This window comes from Phaseolus vulgaris, chromosome 9 (assembly GCF_000499845.2).
Source record: "Phaseolus vulgaris cultivar G19833 chromosome 9, P. vulgaris v2.0, whole genome shotgun sequence".
NCBI lineage: Eukaryota > Viridiplantae > Streptophyta > Magnoliopsida > Fabales > Fabaceae > Phaseolus > Phaseolus vulgaris.
This window is the reverse complement of record NC_023751.2, coordinates 8,967,586-8,994,349: the sequence shown is the minus strand read 5'-3', so window position 1 is coordinate 8,994,349 and position 26,764 is coordinate 8,967,586. Positions and strand designations below refer to the sequence as shown.

General features: G+C 30.3%; 3 protein-coding genes and 1 long non-coding RNA gene across 5 annotated transcripts; 2 read left to right on the top strand and 2 right to left on the bottom strand.

Moving 5' to 3' along the window:
• The first annotated feature begins 1,073 nt into the window (after nt 1-1,073).
• LOC137821427 (uncharacterized) lies at nt 1,074-4,839 on the top strand. Of its 2 annotated transcripts, none has more exons than XM_068626017.1 (3): nt 1,074-1,903; nt 4,185-4,289; nt 4,463-4,839. In XM_068626017.1, exons 1-2 carry the CDS (start codon nt 1,287-1,289, stop codon nt 4,240-4,242), a joined length of 675 nt encoding a protein of 224 aa, XP_068482118.1. In that variant the 5' UTR covers nt 1,074-1,286; the 3' UTR covers nt 4,243-4,289; nt 4,463-4,839. The 2 variants fall into 2 exon arrangements, with proteins under 2 accessions (XP_068482118.1, XP_068482119.1); XM_068626018.1 differs by having other exon boundaries at nt 1,167-1,903; nt 4,445-4,839.
• Nucleotides 4,840-9,492: 4,653 nt separating this feature from the next.
• Nucleotides 9,493-11,303, top strand: LOC137820698 (transcription termination factor MTERF8, chloroplastic). The gene is made up of 2 exons (XM_068624897.1): nt 9,493-9,817; nt 9,898-11,303. Exons 1-2 carry the CDS (start codon nt 9,505-9,507, stop codon nt 11,157-11,159), a joined length of 1,575 nt encoding a protein of 524 aa, XP_068480998.1. The 5' UTR covers nt 9,493-9,504; the 3' UTR covers nt 11,160-11,303.
• Nucleotides 11,304-14,203: 2,900 nt separating this feature from the next.
• LOC137820697 (ribosome-binding factor PSRP1, chloroplastic) lies at nt 14,204-16,372 on the bottom strand. Its single transcript, XM_068624896.1, has 5 exons — nt 15,940-16,372; nt 15,673-15,819; nt 15,322-15,570; nt 14,739-14,847; nt 14,204-14,608 (listed from the first exon to the last, which is right to left on the bottom strand). Exons 1-5 carry the CDS (start codon nt 16,294-16,296, stop codon nt 14,478-14,480), a joined length of 993 nt encoding a protein of 330 aa, XP_068480997.1. The 5' UTR covers nt 16,297-16,372; the 3' UTR covers nt 14,204-14,477.
• Nucleotides 16,373-21,968: 5,596 nt separating this feature from the next.
• Nucleotides 21,969-25,238, bottom strand: LOC137821477 (uncharacterized). Its single transcript, XR_011082814.1, has 3 exons — nt 23,881-25,238; nt 22,374-23,202; nt 21,969-22,303 (listed from the first exon to the last, which is right to left on the bottom strand). It is a non-coding gene; the product is annotated as an uncharacterized lncRNA (long non-coding RNA).
• Nucleotides 25,239-26,764: the final 1,526 nt, after the last annotated feature.

Here is a 26,764-nt window from a genome sequence, read left to right as displayed (position 1 = left end):
AAAAAAATTATTGATTACTAAATTAATTTCTATTATTGATAAATAATTTTTAAATTAGTATCTAACTAGCTATCAAGGTTTAAACTACCAATTATTTAGATTATAAATTTGGTAGTAAAAACATTGGTAGCTAATTAGATACCAATTTAAAAATTATTTATCAATAATAGAAACTAATTTAGAAATCAATTTTTTTAGTCTCTAATTTAGTCAATATAACAACTAATTATTTTTTTCTTTGAAATTGGTTTCTATTTAATAATTTTTTTTAGTATAAAGAATTAGCTAAAAAATATTATAAAATAATATCTATTTAAAAATAGTAGTATTTTTTTACAAAATTAATAGTATCCCTACATATAATTAGGAATGGTTAATGAACAATTCCTTACACTGAAAATAATATTTAAAAATGAAGTATATTTCTTACTAAATATACATTAGTTGAATATTTTTTATGTGTGTGTGGAGTTTTAAAAGAGTATAGTTTGAAGTGGAGGAAGTATTAATATGTTAATTATGTATGCACGTTGAGTACAAGTAATTTGGAATAATATTTGAAGAACGTTTTAAAATACCTCTAAGAAATAAAATATAGTAAATATTTTCATTAGAAAGAGTTGGCAACACAATTCTTCCATAATTTAAAGTAGAAGTTTAGGATAATTTATGAATAAACCAACATATTAGAAGACTTGCAATAAATACCTTACGTTACTCACAGTAACCTAACACTTGTATTTGTTTATTTATTTACGATGCTTTGTTCTGAAGAAGTGGAAAAAAAGTTAAAGTAATGATCTATCATCAGCGGTTTTTGGGGGGGGGGCGTGGTTCACAAGACATCCACGTTGTTTTTACTCTCGCCACTTCCCAAATACATTCATACATAGGAACACTGCCTACTCACGTGGGTAACTGTTTCTTCTTTGCTTTTTATTTTATAGATAATATTCTAGCTGTTATTTTTTAAATATGTTCAGAATTCTACTTTAATACATTATATTCATTAAAATATAAGTATTTATTAGTAATAAATAGGATAAAATGCTAAATGCAAATTGAGGAGAACAGATAATAAATAATAAATGGGTTTTTTTTTCTCCAATTTTAAAACGCAGTATATCACTTTGTCGTCCACGTGGCAGTCACCGACGACTCACGACGCGCATTGCGCACTCCCTCTTCCTCTTTCCCCTTTCCTTTTTTTTTTTTGTTTCGTTTCGTTTCGTTTATCACTCCCACCACTGTCGTCCACATTCACTTAATTTCTCTCTTCAACGACCATGCTCTGCTCGGCCCAGACCGGAAAATCCGGTCTGAATTGGCTCGACCGTCTCCGGTCCAGCAAGGGTATCCCCACCGGCGACGAACCCGACCTCGATTCCTTCCTCCTCACGGCCCATCCCCAGTCCCCCCAGGCCCGCCCCAATGACCCGCCCCGGAAACCTCCCTCCGCAACCCGGGACGAGCCCAAGCCCATGACTGCCCTTCTCGCTGAGCTCTTCTGCATGGGCGCCACCCTCACTAAAACCAACAAAAAATGCCCCAGGAAACAGACCAACCCTAAAATCTTCCTCGCCTCCGCCGCCGCCAATACCGCCGTCGTCGCCGCGGCCGCAGCTCCCAGAGTCGACACGGTGGTGCCGGAAGTGGAAGAGGAGGCCACCGCGGATCGCGGGGAGGAGGCGGAGGGTAACGAGTTGAAGGGTTTCACAAAGAGCGAGGTGACCGTGATCGACACGAGTTGCCCCGGGTGGAAGGTGGACAAGTTCGTGTTCAGGAAGAACAACGTTTGGAAAGTCAGAGAGAGGAAACCTAAGAACAAGTTTCTTGCTAAGAGGAAGAGTAACTCCATTCTCGCGCCTCGCGACGTTGATGTCAATGCAATTGACAACTCCAAGTAAGAGCGTACGTAGCTTTTGTTTCTGAATATATATCTTCAACCATTCGAATGCTTTTGCTCAGGTTTGAACTTTGAAATTGAAGTTCTCATACCTTGTGCCTTAGCTGAGGCTTGTGTTTAATTTTTGAACTGTGTTACTCTTTATAACATACGAGGAGTTTGCCACTTGCTTTGTTTTTTGTATTCCTCTATTCCTTGTCGCTGTTATTGGATGTGCTGTGTTGTTTGCATCGTTATCGCATGCTTGGAAAATGATGGTGCCTTTATATTTTATGTTGGTTTCGGCAGATTGATCTATATCCTGTTCAAGATTTGTGTTGGTGGAAGTTTGGAGTGGTAATGGCAGTGTTCTTTTAACTGTACGTACGGAAGGTTTTGCTTAGATTTGACAGCGATTTGATGAAGAATAAAATTGTAACTTCTAGTGCAATTTAAAAAAGTGTTTAGTTCACTTCCTGTTTTTTATGATTTTTATGATTGCATGGGATCTATCTCAATATTTCTTATCACTTTCTGCTGGAGGTTTTGTACTACTTCTATTTTTGGCTCCTTTAATCATTAGATTTCCTGTTCTGACTTATGCTCTTAAACTTGATGATAAGGTTTGCTTTCTGTAGGATAAACCCTTGAAAATGCTCACACTACTGTGTATATACGTGTGTTTATGCATGTATGTATGATAGAAATGTTGGTGTTATTTAATTAAGAACCGATAAAGAATGATAACACTTTTTTCATTACAGTCTACAGATTCTTATCTTATTCCTTCCCCATTTTTTATATGCATTGTATAATCTTTCATTAAGAGTGCTTGTGTGTTCAAGTGTAACTTTAGTATTGTTTAGTTATTGAATGTTTAGATGATTGTGGTGCTGACGTGGCTAAATTATGTTTTCTTTGGTAAAAATTATACTTAATTGGGTGCTCATAAACATGATGGTTTATGTTTTAAGAGGTTTCAGTGTATTGAATAAAAGGTTTATTACCTATTGGGTCAGAGTACTTATTTTAGACAAACCTTTTCAGCATTTCATATTTGCAAATCTCCCTGCTGCTTAATTAGTGGAGCAAGAAAATATATCTAACTGTAAGCGGGTAAATCGTGGTATTACAATGCTGGAAACTAATGTAGTGCTTATGCCCTCATAATTATTTTTATTGAGATGGGCGTGTAGATCTGTTAGTACCACTTGTACTGTCTCCTCTCTCAAATATAAAAAGTATGATGAGGATTTCTTCAACTACATATAATACTGTAATTGGTTGACAACAGCACCTAACATCCAGAAGGAAACGGAAGGATAACATCCTTGGTGATCAACTTTACTGGTAGGAGACTCTGTTATGTACACGTCTCTCACTGTTTTGAAGATTTGAAGATAAAGGATAAAGCCCTCTAATAAAATACTCAGTTTTCTATTTTACTTTTATTTTAAGCTGTTCATAATTATTTTTAGAGTAACAGCACTCAGCAAATGCGTCTTACTATTTTCCTATGAGTCAATATAATTAACTAGTCCTTAAGCAGCTTAAGTTATTCACAACCCAACCATTTTAAGACAATTAATCATCATGTATATATTTTATCCTGTTCCTTGTTATTAAAAAGAATTAATTGTATTAAATTCCAATCATAGTATTATCTTTGAATTTTTTAAGTTTTAACACAGACGATGCAATTCAGCATGAATCCACATGTTTCAATAAATAATTTGCTGTACTTCAGTCTGCATGCCCTTCAATGATTAGTTTTTCTAAATTCTGTTTTTGGTGGTCAATTGGTTTTGTTGTATTACTGTTACTGTTCTACACTTCCCTTTAAGTTTCCCATAAGCTTTTTGAGAAAATTTCCCTAGATACATCTATGTTGTCTTGTTCTAGCAAATTATAAGCGAGGCAGTTTTCTGTCAACAGCTGCTGCTATGAGCTTTGTTTTGTTTGAGAACTAGCTTGATGATAGACATCATAGAATTAGTACAAGTTTGTCCTTAGTATTATTATTTTTTTCTACATTAGTAAAGCTGGTAAAAAGCACTTGTGTTTGTCCTCGTTGTTCTATCGGTCCATATAGTTTATATGCGGATAAATGTATATACACACACATATATTATTATTATTATGCTGAGCCATGTTACTAATAAGCCAATCAGTTTAAAGAAGTGTTCTCTATTTATGGTCATGGTGATAATATTCACATTTTGTCGATATGGTCTTCTTCAAATACATATAATTTTTCAGTCCTAAGAGTTTTTATATTTTTCGTGCTGTCATTCTTCAGGGACATTGTAATCAACGTGAGAGGAGACAAACCTGTAAAGACACACAGGGTGATCTAAAGCCTTATCCCCAAAGGAGGCAGTGAACTTACTGCAAGCTGCTTATGGTTACTGTTTTTTCTTTTAATGCTTTAATCAGTCCATTTTCGTAGGAAGTATGTGAAGAACACGGAATGAAAGGAGATTGATCTTCTTCCATTCACTTCTCTTCAAGTACTTTCTGATTCTACGTTGACTAGAAATATGTCATAAGACCTTGCAGGTTCTCTCTTCTTTTCAGGTCTTCCAAAAATTCAACAAAGGAAAACATACCAGTCATTTATTGTAAAAGAGCAAAGGAAAAAGAACAAAGTTCAACAAACCAAGAGTAAGAAAATAATTCAAGTTTTTACAGGTAATTTAACTTCAAATTTGAAGTTAGCTGCTGCAAGTTATGATGCAGGCTTCGCCCTTTCTTCGATTTGATGGCGGCACTACTGGTCTTCCATTGGGATTTATCAATTAAAAACCATGTCCTCTTGAAAAGGGCTTGTTTCTGTTGTTCTAAACATTAATTGTAGTGCCAAAACATTTTACTTTTGTAAATTTAGGTTCCATTTTTCCCAAATTGAAATATTTTTTCATCAATATATTTGCAGCCATGAGTTGCCTTTCTGAGTTGGTTATTGTTACGATATTTTGCTTCATGTTCCGGGGTGGAAGTGGGTTGCTTCCAACCTTAACACTTAGATTCATCTGTCTGAAACTCAAAACTCTTATCTAATCTAATTTTAATGGGATACACTAAATGAAACTGAACTCAAACACACGTTAACTTGTGATTTTTTAATCTAGTTTATTAAAAAAAACTACAAAATCAAGTTTTCTTTTGTTTTAGATTTTAATAGAATTTTTTTTCCTGATGTAAGATAGATGTGTTTGGTTCCTTTTTAGTGCTAGAGTTATTTTAATTTGAGAGTACATAATTGTATTCAGCACCCTATCATGATTGAACTCGTGCTTTGATTGTTTGAGAAGATATCTGTAGATTCTAAAACTAGAAGAGAAAGTGATATAGATATAGACATTAGTTTTGTTTATATAGCTATACATGTGTTTTACCTATCAAATTATCTTAATCTATACTTCATTATTATACATGTTTACTTCAGAGACATTAAGATTTGAGAAGACGGTAGAACACCAACTCAGTGGAACTGTACTTCAGATTCAGCTTCGTGAAATTTATATATAAATATAACTTTAGGTTACTTAAATTCCTGGCCTCATTTGTCTCATTGTAATTGCAAAGAATATTCAATCTTTTCAATACAATATAATTTGCATTTTAGTTTATTTTAATATGATGTGTTTTTGGTAAAACATCTAATCTCCAAGACGAAATGTTTATAATACATTCAAATCAGCACAATACATTCAAATCGAATACACTGAGCAGTAAATGATCTTAATATCACCAACGGATATATAATGTTAATAATAACTACTTTATTATCTTATCAACGGTATGTTTATAAATACAAAATATTTTTTAGTAAATATTCTTGAATCTTATATACTTATTTATATACTAATATTTCTGGGCATATTATTAATTTGAGCATCAAACAATCTTTCGCCAGATGGATTTCTTTTCTCTTTTCTCTTTGGTTAATAATTAAGGAGCTTGGTTAGTAAGATGATCACTTCCCTATTTAAATAAAATTTAATTTATTTCAATAAATTATTCATATTAGCATTTAAATAAATTTTAATTTATTTCAATAAATTGTTAATATTAGCATATTATCGTCTCAAAATAATTTACCTACAAAAAACTTATATTATTTCTAATGTCCAAATTTAATTTATAATTATGTTTTTTCAATTATTATCTATTACTACAATTTATTGAATTATTAATTTACTTTTATACTGGACTATTGTTGTTGTAGTTATTAAATTATTTATTTTAATGAAATGTTTATTTTTATTGAGAAATAATAAATATTTTAAATTATAATAAAAAGTAAAATCTAAATCCTAAATCTTAAATTTTTACTCAAATATTACTTAAATTTAATTTATATAAACAAGTTAGATTATAAAAAAAATAATAAATTACATAAAATTAATATTTCATTCAGTCATCAATTACTTTCTTATTTATCATTTTAAAATTTTATATTAAGTTTATAAACACTTTTAACTTATCTTATTGGGCTTTCAAGATAACTTTAATCTTTCAACATTGATTTATTTTTTTAATTAATTTTATTAACATGGTGAATGACATACCTTTAGAAACAAAGATTTATGGAATTTCGACGATAACAAGTCACAATAAAGTGAAAAGAGAAAGAAAAAAGAATAATCATAAACGAAAAAAAAACATAGCATTGATTTCATTAGTGTGTTAATAGACGACAACAAGGGTATATTTATACAATAAAAAACGAAACAAACATGAAAGGAAAAACAAACAAAAAGGGAAAAGAAATCAAAACAAATGAAAATATATAAACGTCTTATTAACATACTAGACAGACTAATGTTAAATTCATTGATTAAACGATCTCTGGTATAAAACAAGATTATTTAGTTTGTCAACAAACTAAACGATCAAGCAAATTAAACGGTCTAGTAGAAGACCGTCTACACAAGGTATAAACGATCTAACAAAGAACCGTCTATACAAAGCATGCAAAACAAAGTTTATCAACCCTCCCTCATGCTCATAAATTTATAGGCAAGTGTGATTGGAACAACAAAGATCGAGTGACATTAAGAAGATGTTTATGTTATCTTTCAACAATTTTGTTTTGTTCACGGGTTTCAATACAAGTAGTTTGGTGTATTATTTTTTTAGAAGGAAAGAAATGTTTAATGAGAAATTTATTACCATTGTGACTGTGTATAACCTTAACATTATGTTGAAATCGATTTTCAATTTTGGTAATAAAATCAATGATAATGGTATGATGTTGTTCATTAGGAAAACCCATGTGTATCATGTGTGATCACCAACGATAGTTAGAAAAAATCTATGACGATGAATGGGTGTAACAAAGCAAATACCCTAAATATCTATATGGAGTAAATCAAAAGGACTTGAGGTTTGAGAAGTACTAAGAGGAAATGATAGTCTTTTTATCTTGATAATAAGTATGAAAAATAAATTATTTATCGATAACTCGTGAATAATATGTTTGCGTAGAGTGCAATCTTTAGTTAGAAGAATGCCCATACGAAAGTGCCACAAATCAATGTGTTTAGTGTTACAAATAGGTTCAATGACAACAAAATGAGTAAAAGGTATTTTGGAAGCATGTTCAATAAAGGTGTAAAGAGCATCAATAATATAAATTGTATTAATCCTATTTTTGGTTTGCATGTCCTATTTAATACAACAATAATTAGAAAAACTGACTCACAATTTAGAGAAGTTAACTTTGATATGGAGAAGATATTAAAAGAAAAAATATGAGATATATAGAACATTATTAAGGTAAAAATGGTCTTTGAATTTCATTGTTATAGAGTGTGTGGCTAAGACAATTGTCTTGTGGGAAGCTTAACAAGAATAAAAGCAATCAAACGAAAAGAAATAAAGTTGGTTGAAAAAGCAAAACAAAATCGGTAGTGCTATAATTAATTATTTAAGTGGTTTTGTAAGATTTAAAATTAATATTATTTGTGATATTGCTTTGTTGGATAGAATGTACATACCCAATTTAATTGACTTGAGGTTGGTTCACACTTTTGATGTTATTGACCTATTGAAGAAGGACCATGAGAGTTTGATATTGTTGTGTGGTTATGCTCAATTGTCTTCATTGTCTCGTTCCTTGTTTTAAGAAGTACCATCTTGAACAACATTGTGATTTTGAGCATTCCTATTATAAAAGTTGTGACCTAGTGTTAAACACACAAACTGGGTAGTCTAATGTTAAACACACATACTAGGCAATCTAGTGTTAAACATACAGATTAGACAGTCAAATGTTAAGACTAAGCGATTTGATATAGAAAAAGACTATATAAACATTTTGTCAATGAACTAAATAGTATAATAAGTACAAATGAACTAAACAGTCAAACACACTTAACCATCTAAAAAAAAAAACTATCTACACAAAATTTAAACAGTCTAACAGTGATTTTCTATTAAACAAAACTTATCAAATTTTTCTATAAATGTAAGACTAATTCAAGTTTTTATTATTTTTTAACTGTTAATTAATTTTAATATTTGATATAGCAAAAAGATTGGCATGAAAGTAAATATGTTGACTTGAGTCTCCCTCAATATATACCTATTTTATATTTTACACTCATGTCTACTTTTGATTCACAATAATATATTATAGACACGATTAGATAATACATATTTCTTTTAATATAAGATCTATAAAACTTGATTCAGCATATTTTAGGAAACTAATTAATTTCTTCCACTATACTAAAAACTCTAATTAATTTTCATATTTTTTATTCGTGAAATTTTAGTTCCAATATTTTCAAAGATAAAAAATACGAGGAATATTAATTCTCAATACTACTTGTCCAAAATGAGACATACCAAAATTTGTGACTTTGAATAAATGTTAATCAATGATATTAATATTAATGTTACTCTTTCAAATAATGTGAATTCTTAGGCTTTACCTCATTTGTAGTTTTTTTGTTGTTTTCAATTTTCAATCAACAATATTATTTTTAGTTCTCAGTCATGATAGGTAATAATAACAGGGGAAGACTTAGATATAATATTTTTTTCAAAAATAAATTAAGTTTATTTAATTTTAGAATTTTTTCCATATTAAATATTATAAAATACGAAGGTCAATGAAGATTTTTAGCACGTAAAAATTAAGACTTCAACAGATTCCAAGTAGAATATGATATAAAGCTAAATATGTTGAAAACATAAAAACATTAAATTGACAAGTTAAAAAGTACACATAAAATATACTCATCATTAACAGCGGAAAAAAAAACAAAATTGATTAAAATAAAAATATGTAACTTAAAGTAGATATTCAAAGATAATCCAATTCCTAACTTTAAAACATTATACATAATTTTTATTTATTTTTACTTCTTACTCGAAGTTAAAAGAGTTATAGTATTTGCCATGGCAAGAAATAATTATTCAAAGATTTCTAAATATTAGTTATAAAATATAACAAATATGTTATATGGACATGTAAAGATATATTTAAAGATTTTAAATTGTTTTATATACGAAATTCATAATAATAATAAACAATAATTGAAAAGGAGAAAAATGACAGAAAAGGAAAAAAATAATAACTTAAAAGTTAGAAAAAATCATTTTTTATGCTTGGGTGGTTCCGGTGGCATGTTGTCCGTTTTCACCATTGCCACTTCACTAAACAGAAATTGGTATCCTTGGGCGTAGAAGAGATGGTGTTGCCACTTGCTCTGTTTGGTAACTGTTGGTGTTTGTGTTCTTCTACCGTCTTTCATCCATTCCCACCCTTTCGTTATTCTTCAACCTTTCACCCTAAACTTCACCCTCAACCCCAATGCTCCCTCGCCAAAAGCCACGTCAAACCCCAACCATCAAACCGCCACTCCACTCGCCGCAGTCACTGCACCAATTCCCTTCCCATTGCTGATGCTCAAACCGGTAGGTAAACAGCTATCTCCTCAGAGGCAATTTCTCAAACACCTTCGTTACTAACTCACTTGCTTTCTTCGTGTTTTCAGCGTCGTTGTTTTCTCTGTTTCAAGAAATTGGGATTGGCTTTGAGGAAACTCAAGTGCTCTTCTCCAACAACCCTGACCTTACCTCTGTGTCTCTAGAATCATTGCGCTCTCGCCTTCGTTCTCTACGATCTCTCGACTTCGACCCTCTCGCTCTCGGCAAATTAATCACGAAGCGCCCAACTGTCCTAACAGACAACCAAATTGACCCTTTGTTAACCTTCCTCCGAGACGAATTGCAAGGAAAAATCGAGAAACCGCGGCTGAATCGCCTCCTATCTTCTACGGAACAGAAGTTATTGGTGGGTTTTCCTCAGAAGGTTCGATTCCTCGTTGACCGTGGAATCCCCGTTGACCAGGTTGTGCATGTGCTCAACAAAGTGAGTTTGCCAAAGGTCTTCTGTGGCAGGTCGATTGATGAAATTGATAGAACTTTAGCTTTCTTCGAACCCTTTGGTGGCATTGATTTGATTCTTAAACGCCCTCAAATTTTGAACCATGATTTGGATGCTCAAATTATTCCTAGAGTCAATGTTCTGATGGAGCTTAGTGATGGAGATGTGGATAGTGTTGGGAAACTGCTGGTTAGGTTTCCCATTTTTTTGAGCTATAGTGTGGAACATGTGGAGGGACATGTTGGGTTTTTTAGTTCTTTTGTTGAGCTAGATTACAAGCAGATTTTTAGGATAATGCAAGTGTATCCGGCTATTGTTAGTGCTAGCAGAGAGAGGAAACTGCGTCCTAGAATACAGTTTCTCAAGGAATGTGGGTTAGATTCAGATGACATCTTCAAGTTCTTGATTAAAGCGCCCACGTTTCTCAGCACTTCATTCCATGAGAACATTGCATATAAGCTGGTGTTGCTAGTGAAGATTGGGTATAGGTATAGGACAAAGGACTTCGCAGTGGCAGTTAGGTCTGCTAACAGGACAAACAGTGTGAACATGCAGAAGGTGATTGGTATGTTCTTGAATTATGGATTTTCATGTGAAGATATCGTTGCCATGAGCAAGAAGCATCCACAGATACTGCAGTATAATCACGCTTCTTTGGAGATGAAGATGGAGTACTTGATAGAGGAAATGGGGCGTGACATTGAGGAGTTACTGTTTTTTCCTGCATTCCTTGGATATAAGTTAGATGATAGGATTAAGCATAGGTATGAAGTGAAGAAGAGTGTTAGAGGTGCGGGAATGTCTATCAATAAGCTTTTATCTGTTTCCGAGGAGACATTCACTGGCAAACGAAAAAAGGCTCATGCATAGCCGAGCTTGATTAACATAAAGGTGAATAGTCAAACTATTTTCTTTTTTCTGCTTCAATTTTGATGCCCCTTTTTGTTTCATTCCTTGTGTCTCAAAGCCTTATCAAAGAAACATAGTACGAAGAGTCGTGCTACCACTTCTTCAGCTCTAAGAATTCCCACTGGGCTTTAAAAAGGGGGGAAAATCTTGAAGTGAGACCGCTACAACCATGTATGAAAACACAGGTTCTTCTTCCTGCAATGATGTTTTAAAACACACATTTTTCTAAAGCAAACTTATTTTTCACTGGCATCTGATGTGGATATTATGATACATGGATACGTATCGGATACCATACGGCAATATGCTTATTTTCAAAATAACAGAATATGTAATATTTACTTATTATGTGATATATACTTATTGAAAAGTGTATATTAAAATTTAGAATATAATAAATATATAATTGCAATGGTCAAAATAAAAAATTATAAATTATTGTCGTTATAAAAATATTAGTGCTTTATAGATTAGATATTTTATCAATAAGTATTCTAGAGGATCGGATTGGGATACGTAATACAGATTGAAGTATCTCAGCATCATAGCTAACCACCATTGGTTGATTTTCGTGGGGTGTTCACCTATCGCTTATGAAATTTCAATTCTAAACCCTAAACCAGTTAACCCATTTTTATTGATTTAGTTTGATTCAATTTTTTAAAAAAATAAACACAATCCAGAACGAGTTTGTTTAGTTGAGTCAATCATATTATTTATTAGACGAGTGCAATTTTATTTGAAGAAAAGAAAATATATATTATTTTATCTAGAAAATTAGACATGATCTTTCATTAAAAGATGTAAAGAAAACACAAAATAAATGCACGATTATACTATATCATATCACCTCTCTGTAATTTCTATAATTTAAACAGTTTCTTGTCTTTTCAACTGGAATTTTTCAGTTTTGGCCAACAAATTATTCCACATTTTATATGTCATTTATCTTACTTTTATATTTTTTTTTTATAATAAGCAGCAGGTTCTTATTAAATATGATTTCTCAGAAAAAATGCGACTCAAACTACTCTGTCAATGCAACCTAAAAGTTTGTGGTATAGTATATCTTTGGCTGTCACATTGGTAAAAAGAGGATTGGAATGAAATATTTGAAGTCACTTCTAAGAGGAAATCCATAATATATATACACACATACATATATATATATATATTCTCAATATGATTTTTGCATCTTTATGCCAATAGTGTAGCATAATCATTTTACTTTTCTAGATAAAAAGATGAAACACTTGACAAAATAGATTGTCGCTATATTCAGAAACAATGGCTTTTCGAATATACAGTTGAGACACCTCAAACCTGATACGCTGCGATTAGTAATCATGATATGGTCGTGGTTTGTTGCACGGTTTTCAACCCGAGTTTGGTCTCTTGTGCAAGCAGGGTCAAGGTGAGATTGTACTGAAGAGTGGGTTGACTTTGGATTTTTATGTTTATGCAGCAGGAGTTCATACAAATATTATTTAGCAGGGACTCTTGGCTGAATAGAAGGTAGGAGTTTAGTGTTTGATCTGAGTTGGATTCTCAAAAAACTAAATGAACCATAACTGAAGGTAATGCTGGTTTACATCAGCATATTGAGGGTTTGTCAAGGTGGTTTACCCCAATTCCCCCAGGTACAAGACTGCTAAATCCCTATGTAAACATGCATCGTATTATTCATGAATGATGCTCGTTTATTCATGCCATGCGCTAGTAACTGGGCACTGGATGCGTGATATATATTACGGTAAGGTAATATTTTGTATCATGGGATTTTGCAACATTCAGGCTTGCATATGTAATTCCAACTCAAGCAAATTCTCCTACCACCTCTTCTCCTAATTCCAACTAAAGCAAATTCTCCTTCCACCTCCACCTCCACCTCCATACCTTTTCCCTCCATTTCTATATTTTTTAATTTCAACAATAAATGTTAAATTTCTATATTTTTTAATTTCAACAATAAATGTTAAATGTTGTGTCTTTTTCTTGATTTTCAAAAATTTTATAGTGTTTTTACTGCTGTGTTTTTGTTTTTTTTTTTTTTGAAAGTCATAAAATAAAATTAAAAATCTGAGATGAAAAATAGAATCCAAAACTAAAAAATAAGAATATCTTTCCACTAAGAAATGTTGAATATAACAAATATTTTCTTCGATTCAAAACTGTTCTCTCAAACATTGCACTATAAAGAAAAATGGAAATAATGCGGCTTATTGCGGCTGAAAGGGATTCTCTCAAACATTGCAAATAAAGAAAAATAGAAATATTGCAGCTGAAAGGGATGTATGATGTATGGAGTTGAAACTGAATTTATTTTAAAAAGTGAGTTTAAAAAGATTAAAACCAACTTTTCACCATTAATATGTGACAATTAATATGATCAATAGAGAAGAAAGAGGAAGGACAGGAAGTGGAATTTGACTACTTATAGAGCCTCAAATATTTTTTTAACTGTGATGCAGAATTACTTTATAGTATTCATTCAACATATAATTATTAGCAAGGCATTACTATTATGTAAGTTCAAACTACATTAAACAAACAAATTCATACAATTACAAAATATAAGTTACTGAAATAATAATAATTAAATAGCTAAAATGAATAAAATGTTATTATTCAACCTTCTTCAAGTAGCTGATGTTTCCACAGCCGTAGCTAGAATATTCACAGATATGGGGACAGTGCACTCGAATTATAAAGGTGCTCTAGATCCCTCCTCTCTGGCTTAATTATTTGAAGACCATCATTGCTGCATAACCACATACATTAAAGACAATTCTGGCCGTTTTAGTTTATCACATACCCTAAACAAGAGAACTGGTGTTTGACTGGTGACTCAATCACTTGCATTTTCTTTTCTCAGCCAACATTTACATAATCACCTCTACACAATACGCAATAAATTTACTAGATGAACAATTAAATAAAACAAAAGGAGTGAAAAATGATTGACTTTTAATGGTGTAATCTGGATAAGCACTGGACAAGAAACAGAACAAAACCAGCCATGTAAATTATTGTGTGGAGAAAAGAGGTATTCTGGAAATTATATGAAAATACAGTGTGCACAAAATGGTGTATCTCTTTCATTTTACAGTCGCTGGTCATCCTAGCGTACATCATGCTTGTAAACTTGGTTTGCACCTTAAAATGTCGGAGGCTACACTGAAATTACCTCTGCACTGGCCCCAAGAAACTGCCATTAGTATCCGCTAATCATATACAAGCTCTTGTATTCTTACAAAAAGAGTTTCTTGTGGGTACATATCATTCTTTCAGGGAGGGTTCTACAGCCGGTTCAAGCACAACAGGCTCCAATTTCTCTGCTTCACCGTCACCTTTGGGTATAATGAGTCCATATCCACCTTCTTTTCTTTTATACACAATATTAACTTCCCCTGAAGCAAACGAAAAACATTTTCCCAGGATATCAAAAGATAAATTACTCATAGTTAGGGAAGAGGGGCAAGGAAACGATGGGAGAAGCAAATCAAACAAAAGATAGATAGATATACACAAATTTCTCACCAGTTTCTTCGTTCCGAAAACCATAAAAGTCATGATCAACATTTACAAGTTGCTCTATTGCTTCAGACACAGTCAAGGGTGGCATGTCAAAGTACTTTGTACGAACAACCTGTTAAGACAACTCGCAATTTGGGTAGGAGCAATGTAAGGAAAGAGAAAGAAAAATCATGTCTCATGAATGCATCTACTAGACTACTAACAACAGATAGGAAAGGAATTTGAGTGCAAGGTTTGAATTACTCATTGCAAAACACCATCAAAACTACACTTCCAAACCAGACAAACCAATTTTTCTATTATGCGTATGTAGAACCACTTTCACTTCTATTTCTAGAATATATCACAATCTAGCATCAGTATTTTTTGGGGAAGGAAAGAGGTGTACGGGTGAATATCTCAAACTTCTTTTCTAGAAACAGTAAAAAAACATGTAGGAACCCAATTTAAGATGTGCAAAATCAGAAAGCAAAGCAAAAGCATAACGGAGCAAACGAAGGAAGTAGGCATGATATGAAGCTGAATTTAAGTAGAGATATAATGAAACCAAACAATAAGACCTAATTGTGAAGTACCAACTACCAACCTCTTCAATTGATTCTTCCTCCTCCTCTGGAGATAATATTTCATCCTCTTGGACAGGTAGTTGCTCCACTGGCTCCCTAACCTTCAACCTATTGAAACCCTTCATGTGGCGACCATGATCAGACTCCTTTTCCTTTATTTTCCTCAACTTTCTCTGAATGATTGATGATACCAAATCTATACTTCCATAGGTGCTTTCAGCGTCCTCCTCGGCCCGTAACACTCCGTGCCTCTTAGTGAACAAAGTCACCTAATACAAACCGGAATCAAAGAATTAAACCCACTTGGTAAATGTGTATAAATCCCATCCCATGTTACCAAAATTGGTACTTGAAAATGAAAATAGGCTCACCTCACACCTACGAGTTCTGGGTCCTCGCCCAAATTCACCTCCTCCTCTAATAGAAAGCCTCACATCAACCTCTCTCACTAGGTGAGTATGCTTCTGAACCGCCTTTCCCACCTTATCTTCCACATGCTGCTTCACAGGATCAGTGAGCTAAAACCCAAGAGAGTAGCTGATGAGGTTAATCTCAAGAAAGCTGAATTTGGTGTTTCAAATATAGTTGCTTTTTAGAGAAAAAAATAGGGGTAAAAATGTGGGTAAACCCAAACATACCTCGAGATTTTTACCCTGAATGATCAATTTGACGGAAGAGAGAGGACCGTCCCATGACATGCGAGCAGAGAGAGAACGCGCACGGTTGGTTGTGGAAGTGGCAGCATATTTGAGGAGGCGTTCAGTGTGGCCCAAGAAAGTTGTGGAAGGGGTTTTGGAGAAGAGGGGTGGAGGTAGTAGCAGATTAGGTGAGGAGGGTGATGAGGGGAGATAGCAAGAGGGGCGAAGGGTGGTGTGGAAACTAGAGAGAGTGGCCATTGAAAAGAGAGTGAATGAAGGGAAATGAAATGAAGATGGAGGATTTTTGGTGACTGAAGGGGATGATAGTGCGTGGAGTGAGAGTGAGACTGACAGCATTGGATATCGGGCGTCTCTTTCCTCTGGTCGGATGACGATGAATATTCAAGTGTAACACGTGGACCATTTTATCCATATCAAAACAAATCAATTTCAAATCAATTTTATATAGGGTGTGTTTGGATTAGGAGGAGAAATGAGAGAATTTGATGGAATATACGATGTGTTTGGATTAGGAATAGAAAGGAGAGAATTTGAAAGAGTAGATTTGAAGTGATAAGATAAAAGTGTAAAGTTAAGTTGGATTAATATATATATATAGGAAATTTGTTAAAGTTGATGATTAATGTTATGTATGTAAAAGATATTTTTAATTTTTTAAAATATTAGAATGTAAATTTATAAATTTATCCTAATTTTTAAAAATGAAAAATAACTTTTAGTAATTAAAATTTTGTATACTTATTTTTATTTATTATAAATAAATTTTTTATTATTATTAATTATTAGTATTTATTTTTATTAATAATATTATTAAATATTTTTATTGCTTAAATTTATTTAATATTTAATATTTTTATTTTTATTATAGATACATATAAAAAATATTTTTATAAATAAAAAATAAAACATTATTGTTAATATTATTATTTAATATTTTTTTTAATTACTATTAGATTTGTAATTATATTTATTTTTATTATTATTGTTTATAATTTTTTTTATTTTAAATTTTATTTCAATTACTATTATTATTTATAATTTTATTAATTTTTTATATATATTATTAGTATTTTAAATTTTACATATATTGTATTATTTTATAATTTTTATATTTATATTATTAATTTATTTTCTTTTATTATTATTTATAAATACATTTAAATTATTATATAAATACATTTAAATTATTATATAAATACATTTAAATTATTATATAAATACATTTATATTATTATTATATAAATATATTAATTTATTATTATTATTATATTATATTACCTAACTTCTTCACAATTCATTGTCTTTCTTCTCACTGTTGGGGTAGTTACTTTCCTTTTCTCCCACAAATCAATGTCTTTCGTTCTTCACAATTGAATTGAAACAAACGTGATTTTTTTTTTTACAAATCAGTGTCTTTCAATTCGAGTGAATAGTATACACTTGGATCTAAACTGACCACTAGGATGTATTTGGATTGGGAAGGAATGTGTGAGGATTTGAGAGAGTGCATGTGTGGAGATGTGAAAGGAAAGTGTGAAGAAAGTGAGAGTATTTGGATTGAGGTATGTTAGGATAGATGTGTGGAGAAATTTTATGGGAGTTTGATGTGATGAAATTTTGTTTTTAAATTGTTAAATGTTACTTTACAAATTTATCCTTACATATTAAAAATTTGTAATAATGAAATGAGTTATTTTTGTTTAAAAATAAACAACTTTCACATATTTCGTAGATTTAAAAATAAATATATGTTAAATATAAATAGATATAATTTAAAAATTATAATTAGAAAAAAAGTATTCAACAAATTAAATAAAAATAAAACTTCAAGTAATTTCTAAATATTAAACATGCATTATAAAATTAGAAAATAAATCAAATGTTATATAAATAAAAAATAACATTTTTTATTATTAAAAACCCTATAGTAATGATAAAAAAATACTACAAAAAAATATAACCTAATTAACAATAAAAAGAATTTCATAAAAAATTATTATAAAAAAAATACTAACTCATAAACATAATAATTATAAAAAAATATATTAATATAAACGTAACAACAAAAAAAACTTCAAATAATTTCTTAAAATATTAAAAATATACTATAAAATTAGAAAATAAATCACATCGTATATAAATAAAATAAAAAATATTTTTTAATATTAAAAACCTTGTCGATGAATGATGGTAAATTCGGAAATAACACATGTTTATCTGACTTTTCCTCTACCTCTCTTCGTTTTGATGGGAAATGATATTTATTATTCACAGGTATATCCTCTCCTTCTCTTCCCTGCAAAATCCTGGATTCAAACCACTGATATCCTCTCACTTATTTCCTTGTTAACAGTTCATCCAAAGAAGCAAATATAACCTTAGTGTCTGTTTGGATTGGGGAGTGGATATGTGAAGATTTGAGGGAGTGGATGTATGAGGATGTGAAAAGAAAGTGTGAAAAAAGTGAGGTTGTTTGGATTGAGGTATGCTAGAGAGGATGTGTAAGGAAAATTTATGAAAGTTTAATAAGATGGTTGTGAGGGAGTTTTATTTATTTTTTTAAATTGTTAAATGTTACTTTACAAATTTGTCCTTGCCTATTAAATTTTTTTAATAATGAAATGAGTTATTTTTGTTTAAAAATAAACAACTTTCACATATTTTGTAGATTTAAAAATTAAAATTAAAAATTAAATATATATTAAATATAAATAGATATAATTTAAAAATTATAATTAGAAAAAAATGTATTTTCAACAAATTAAATAAAAATAAAACTTCAAATAATTTCTTAAAATATTAAACATGTATTATATAAAATTAGAAAATAAATCAAATCTTATATAAATAAAAAATAATATTTGTTATTATTAAAAAGCCTATAATAATAAAAAAATACTAAAAAAATAAATAAATAAAAAATAGAAAATAATTTCATAAAAACTATTATCAAATAAATTACAAACTCATAAACATAATAATTATAAAACAAATATATTAATATAAATGCAACAACAAATTAAATAAAAAGATAACTTCAAATAATTTCTTAAAATATTAAATATGTAATATAAAATTATAAAATAAATCACATTATATAAATAAATAAAAAAATACTGTTTTTTAATATTAAAAACTCTCGCATATTAAAAACCCTCGCAGAAAATAGCACATGCTGATGTGACTTTTTCTCTACATCTCTTCATTTGGAGGGGAGAATATATTTACTGTTCACAGGTATATCTTCTTCCCCTCTTCCTACATTGATATTCGTAATTAAAAAAAATTGTTTCAGTTAAGAAAAATAATATTTGTAATTGTGTAAAGGATGTCTGCAAGAAATTTAGAAATATAATAAATTTTAATAAGTTATAGCAAAATTGATTATAATTAATAAAAATGTAAGTATAATTTTATCATTCTCATAAAAATTAATTATAAATTAAATATAAATTATTTGTTTGTGCATACAATCTGTTCAAATTAAAATATAATTTCTAAATAGAGTATTAAAAAAATATAAATTACTTGACATTGTGAATATATAAAATTTATTAGATAAAAATAATAATATTTAAATATTCATTGTTATAAAAAATGTAATTAATTTTTTTATTAATTTTAAATAAGATTTTTATTTTTATATTTTTTTTCTATAAAGAATGTTATTATTATATAAATTTAATTTTATTATAAATAATTTTTTTATTAATAATATTATTCAATATTTTTATTACACAAATTTATATAATATTTTGATTTTGTATTTATTAATATATTTTTTATTATATTATATAATCAATTATATAAGAAGAATAGTTATCTACCGAAAATAAAAATATAATCTATTATGGAATAAATATAATCCAAAAAGTAAAGAAAAATCATTATGTGACGCATTAACTTTCTCGGGATGAATAATAATCATCATGATGCAAAGTTTTTCTTGATGTAAAAAAATAACAATTATAACAATTTTCTGAAGAGTTTTTTAATAATCACCTTTTACTCTTAAGTAAAATTTATTAAAAGTGACATATTTTAATAAATTTTACATTAAATGGTTCTCTATCTTTCTTGTAATTTTGTAATGAATAATAAAAACGTAGGTTAGAGAATTATCTTCTTTCTACACATTTATTAAATATAATTACCCTTCTCAAATATCTTTTTAATCTATTTTATAGTTCTACAGTTTTATTCCAATTTTTTTTTCCTTCAAGTTATTTAATTTCTAACCATTAATATTCCCCCCCCCCCCCTAATTTTCCCACCTTTCATTACAATTTTTTTCTAATTTAAATTTCTTTGAAGTATCTATTTATCTAATTTTTACTAGTCTAAATAATTATATTCTACACATAAATATAATTACCCTTCTCAAATATCTTTTTAATTTATTTTATATTCCTACAGTTTTATTCCAATTTTTTTCCTTCAAGTTATTTAATTTCTAACCATTAATATTTTATTTTTTCCCTAATTTTCCCACCTTTCATTCTTTTTAAAATAAAAAAAATACAAAAAACCAGCTTGTAATTTGGTCTCTTTGGAAACATATTCCAGTTGGTATTCTAGCCAAAAAAAATACCCAATCAAAGGTCAGAATTCTGACGTGCAAAAAAACTGTTGTGATCTTAGTAAATATTTACTACAACATGTCATGGAAAAACAAAAGTCATTATGTTATTTCAGTGAAAATTTCGAGTAAGAGTATTTTTTATAGAAAAGAAAATGAAGAAACAACTAGATGATAGAGATGAAAATCGAAAACAAAATGCATTTACAAGAGTGAAATGAGATGATAGAGATGAAAATCGAAAACAAAATGTATTTACAAGAGTGAAATAAGATATAATGGAATGAGAGTGAGTAAATAATAATGCATGTTTTCTTAATGATTTTATATTCCCTGCAAGAAAATTTAAAATTACCCATATTAATAATATTTGAAATTAGTGGATAAATCGTAGTTATATATAAGTTCAAATAAAGATAAATAAATAAATCTCTCTCATAGGTAATGTCGTCCTATAATTAGTAATATTTGAAATTAGTGGGTAAATTATAGTTACATATAAGTTATCTTCAAACAAAAATAAATAGGTAAGTATTTCATAAGTAACAGTTACAGATTATTAAAATATAGGTAATGCCATACCATAATATTCATAGGTATATGTAATTATGTGCAGAAATAACTCATATCTAATTACTATAGAGTATAATTTGTATGCCTACGGATTTTGTTTGTATATAATTATCTACATATACTGACAAAATTCATACGTAATTACTTATGAATTAGATATATAAGTAATTGTATATGTACCAAATTCATTGACAATTACACTATATCCATAACTAAATCACATAAATTTATGATAGCACCTATTTCAAACAAAGTGAAACAAAATAAATTGTACTAACTTATGACAAATAATAATAAAAGAAATATAATTTGAAGAATTATACTATACTAAACATAACAAAAGAAATTTGAACATATTAAAAAAATCCAACGACAATTTAGCTATCCATGTGTCTTATTTAAATATTTAAGTATTGTGTATTAAATTTTCTTAACAAACTAATGATCAGTGTAATCATGAAGCCAATTATGGTTTTGATTCTAGTTGTTGTTCGTATTGTGGTTGTTCATTATCTTGCTCTTGATTTTCTTGGTGACCACTTGCTGAAAAATATGTTGTCCGCTGGAGGTGGTAGGTGAGTGCATTTACTCCTCATTAGTTTTAAGTTGTAGTTTCAATCGATCCATCTATTGTGAGTTAACTTGTTTCTGTCTGTTGCAAGTAACTTCAACACAATCATCATAAGAATCGACATGTCTGACTCGATTACATCTCTTATATCTTCCTCCTACAGCCTCAAACCAATATTGATTCCTCAGTCTCTCCTCCATAAGGTCTGGGGAGTCCAGTGTGAGACACCCACACTAGAAGTAGACTCAGGTAGTACTTGAGAATATCTGATAGAGTTAGGGTCACTCCATTGGATTCGAGGACAAGGGAAGAAATCCAGAAAACATATAAGAGAGAAGATAAGAACTAATTCTTTTCTTATCCCCATTCCTTTCATCATAGTAGTATTTAAACAAATTATCTAACGCCAATCATTGACAACCCACAATACTAGGAAACAACAAAACAAAATTGGATTGCGTATCTACCCCTAAAACTCAGCAGAAAAACAGAATTGTATATGACTCAACATAATTCTCCTTCATACATAGTCACTTAGGTAAGTGGATTTTCGGGTCATCCTAATGGGTCTGGACGAGTGGGCCTCTGCATTCCTATCAATATCTACTCCTAAAATCGTCCTGATAAGACAAGACATGTTATTATAAAAATAGTTAAAAAATTTAGTATGATTTAGTGAAAGAAACTCACATATGAGTGCCTAGATCTATCAACAAAATCTTCTGTATTCTTTCTTATATGTGTCTGTTGGAAGACTTTGTCTACATGGACCGAACGACCAAACTCCAGTGTCTAAAAACAAAAACTTTACAAAGTAAAGAATTAGTAAATAATTATTGTATCATAATTAATAGCAACAGATATTAAAGAATTCATACCAAATGAAGTGTGCACGCTTATTAATCCTTCTGTGTGCAAACTCACACCTTTATTGGATGCGGGGGTTTTATTTGATATATCACCTTTGTGATCGATATGGAGACATATTCCACTACCACTTTTCTAGAAGGTTGTTTCATATATTATTTTCAATCCATTAAAGCTTCTTACCTTCTTTTCTAGCTTCGTTAAACATCTTTGAAAGTTTGTGGAAAGTCATAGAGTGAAATTTCTTCTTTATTGTGTTCTCATCCTCATCCTCAAGCCTCTATGTGACCTTCCTCTATAAAACATATAGAAACAATACCACTTTCGGTAAGACATAATATTTTATAAGAACATTGAACTCATTTAAAAGTGAAAAAGTGTATTATGTTTTTCACCATTGTGTTAATGAAAGAAATATTCTAGTTCATATTTAATACATTTTCCTACTGCTGTAAAGAATTTCCTAACTGGACTATTACTACACCACTTGGCCTTTGCTCACTCTAGCTTCTTTCCTCAGGATTTTCAAGGCCTAATGGAAACTTTAACATTGAACTTCAGACTACTCTCATTATCCTGTTTCTTATTCGCAGAATTTGCAAGCCCGCACCACAATAATGGCACATAATACACATCCCATCCAGCACATATCCTGGTACAACAAAATGTATGAGTACTAAATGAGATTTGACATTCTTTTTTCTCTTTATTGAACTAATTCATAAAATTTTCAAAGTCAATATGAAAATATTCCTACTCCTATATAAAGCCCAACTAGAATAAATTAAATCATCATAGATGCATAAAATTCAATTTCAGTTCACTTCTCTTTTTTCACAAAAATATAGTTATCAAACATTACACAGACAAATTACAACATGTACATAAACAAAATTGTCACGTGTAATTTAAAGATTGAAAAGAAAGAGGAAAAAACATATATCTCACGATCTTTTGAAATTATAGTAGTCCATCTAAAACACTACAGTATTTTGAATTAGTTTATATCACAATCAATGTCATTCCAAACATGACTAGATTTTGCATAATTTATTACGCACATTTGAGTGTATAAGATTCATGATATTCAAAGATAGGAGCAAACTCATAAGCTACGCTCATGAGAGAAAGGGGACCCAACTCATGAGACATATATGCAACAATCAAAGGGTAAGTAAGGGTAAACAATCTGCAACTGCTACTGCAGAAACAGATAATCATCAAGAAGTTAATGGTCTCCCTGCTAATATTCCAGGAAGCATCTCTAAAACATTTATTGAGAATGAGTTAAAGGCAGTCAATTATATTTCCACCAAGAATAGTGAATTACCTTTATGGAGAGCTTGGAAACCTGCTCTTGGTTTTAAGTTGAAATCTCTCTTAGAAATTCAACTGGAAGAACAAAAATGGGCATAGATAGAAATGCTTGTGTTTGAGGTTGTTACTCCTATCAATTCCATGAATTCAACAACTCCTTGGGTTGGAGTTGTGGCCAATCCAGTGAAGGTATCTAGTGATAGTCACAAAGAAGCAGACAATACTAAATATTTGGCTACATTTGTGTTGAATTTCAATATAGTTAAATCAATAAAAGCCCATTACATTATCTATTGACAGAAGATGTACCAAAATATAGTGAAAGTGATGGCAAGGTTCTAGGCAGCTTGATCACCTCACAAAATATAGTCGTTAATTCTCATTCAGAAGTATGATGTAGCCTATAAAATGACCATTACATGGCTGAACCTTGAAGGCTTAAAACTTTTCTTTTCAAACTAGCAGTATTAACATATGATGGAACTAATGGTGCAAATTATGACTATCTCTCACATGTAAAACTCAAACATTGTTATGCCTCTTCTTTGTTGCCCAATGATACCAAACTTTGTTCATCACCAACAAAAAAGTGTTGTGTAAGCTTTAAAAGGTTTAAGAATATTAAAAACAGATGAGAGAGAACAAAATTACTATAGCCACAAAATTCATGCCTCTCGTTGATATTATAAATTGTAAATTTGAATTGACACCTAAAAATCATTACCATTCCACTCCTGAACAACAAAACATACAATTTATTTTGGTTATTCCGAGAATAAGATATTTTAATATTTTATCTAAATAACTCGTCAACGGATCCTTCTAATCTATTTGTTTCTTAATATATTTGCAAACATGTATTTCCTTGTTAAAGGATATGGAAACGAAAAGAGCAACAAAGCAAAAACAAGAGGTGATAACCTCAATTAATCAAAGAAGTTGCAGAAAAATGTGGAAACTCACAAGGGCATAACTTGCGGGATTTCACATCAAGGTTGGGGATTGGGTATCCTTAAGTCCACTGAAACTAAATCTAGATTGAAGGTACATTGGAGGTGAAGATACAGTAAAGTTAGGGCACAAAACTCAGTGACTCCGAAGGAATGATTGGGGAATGAAAGCAAACATGGATTGAAGTTAGAGCAGGAAGGGTAACGAAATTGGAGGGAGGTTCATCGAAGCCAATGCGAATGAAAAGGAGCGATTGTGAAGGAAAGAGAGAGTACAACAATGGCAACAACAACACATTCTCTAAACATATCTAACTCTTCGATCTGAAAAAGTCTTAATGGGAAGTTGGATTCAACAAATGTCGATTAGCTTCACCAACACCAACAGTGTAAACTGTTCAATTTGCACAATAAGCACACAAAAAACAATAACAATAGTAAAAGAAAGAAACTATGTAGAAGGTTTTACACTAAAAAAAGACACATTTTCACGTATACATAGAACTTTGTATATTTCCTCTGTATATGGAAAAATATGTTAAGAAAGAGTATTGTCTACAAAAATATATTTGTAAATGATAAGAATTCTATGTAAACTTAACATCATTTTACACTATAATAGATTGTCTTTTATGTTCTTTATAAAACCATTATAAATTTAGAGAAAACATGAAAATACATGTAAAAGTAAAAATAAGTAAAAATAAGAAAAAAAAGGAAATAACCAAAAAATATCAAATATAATAGATTTTCTTTTATGTTCTTTATAAAACCATTATAAATTTAGAAAAAACATGAAAATACATGTAAAAGTAAAAATAAGTAAAAATAAGAAAAAAAAGGAAATAACCAAAAAATATCAAAATTGTTTATTGCTCTTTAAAGACTATTTGATGTCTAAAAAGATAGCCAAAACACTCAAACAAAATGAAAAATCTTAATAACTAAATACTTCATGAACAAATTTAAAATAAAAAAATGTCAAATATAAAAATCATATAGTTAAACATAAAATCTTAAGTAAAAACACCTTCATTTATTTATATGGAGAAAATTCTTCCTCCAACTTTATACCTTTCCCCACCTCCATATTAACTATGAAAAATCGATTTTATTTTTTTTAAATAACATTAAATGAAACATAATCTCACCTAATCCTACTTGTACCTTCACACTCTAATATCTCTCTTCCCTCCACATATCTCTCTCCCAGCCGCAACACTTTCATTCTTCTCCCGTCACAATGTTTGAGAGAACAATTCCACAATTTAAGCATGTGTGAGATGATTGACAAGAAAATTTATTGTATTTGACGTTCACAGTGTGAAGATAATTTTTTTTGAGTTTTGTATTCTATTTTTGCATCTCGTTGATTTTTTTTTAGGTTTTGTGGCTTCTAAAGAAATGAAAAAATATAAGTGAACGAAAACGCAACCACTATCAGTGAAAAGACCACAAAACTTACCTCAACCACCAACATTCACCACCAGCCACCACAAGCAACCACCACCACTTGAAAATGAAGAAGAATGCGCTACACTCTCCAACATACTCAAAAAGATATTGTTGGAATTAAAAAAATTGTGGAGGTGCAGGGAGAAGTTAAGGAGGTGCATGAAGAGTTTGCCTCTATCTGGGCTCCACTTAGAAAATCCTGAAGCCCATATGGGATGAAGCCCATATAGGATAAACGAGGAATTAGCAGGCCTTAAACTATTCTTAACTAATATACCTACATGGTTATTTCTTCTTGCACCTGCATACCTTCTTCTGGCACCCCAATAACTTATTTAATTCCATAAATACCTTAATGTGAAACAATTAAATTTTATGAAGTTTTTGTTGTGAAGGTAAGTGGGATAAGTGCGTCAGGAGCTTCGTGAAGGCCACGATGATGGTTACTTTTGTCACGAGTTGCAAGATGGTTTGCGGTGATTTGTGGTTGTT

Excerpts from the sequence above, each read along its gene's own strand:
- LOC137821427 (XM_068626017.1), top strand. The coding sequence starts at position 1,287 with ATGCTCTGCTCGGCCCAGACCGGAAAATCCGGTCTGAATTGGCTCGAC. Across the intron at positions 1,904-4,184 it reads AATGCAATTGACAACTCCAA|GGACATTGTAATCAACGTGA; the intron begins GTAAGAGCGTAC and ends GTCATTCTTCAG.
- LOC137820698 (XM_068624897.1), top strand. The coding sequence starts at position 9,505 with ATGCTTGGGTGGTTCCGGTGGCATGTTGTCCGTTTTCACCATTGCCAC. Across the intron at positions 9,818-9,897 it reads CATTGCTGATGCTCAAACCG|CGTCGTTGTTTTCTCTGTTT; the intron begins GTAGGTAAACAG and ends TCGTGTTTTCAG.
- LOC137820697 (XM_068624896.1), bottom strand. The coding sequence starts at position 16,296 with ATGCTGTCAGTCTCACTCTCACTCCACGCACTATCATCCCCTTCAGTC. Across the intron at positions 15,571-15,672 it reads CCAGAACTCGTAGGTGTGAG|GTGACTTTGTTCACTAAGAG; the intron begins GTGAGCCTATTT and ends GGTTTGTATTAG. Across the intron at positions 14,848-15,321 it reads AGGAAGAATCAATTGAAGAG|GTTGTTCGTACAAAGTACTT; the intron begins GTTGGTAGTTGG and ends TTGTCTTAACAG.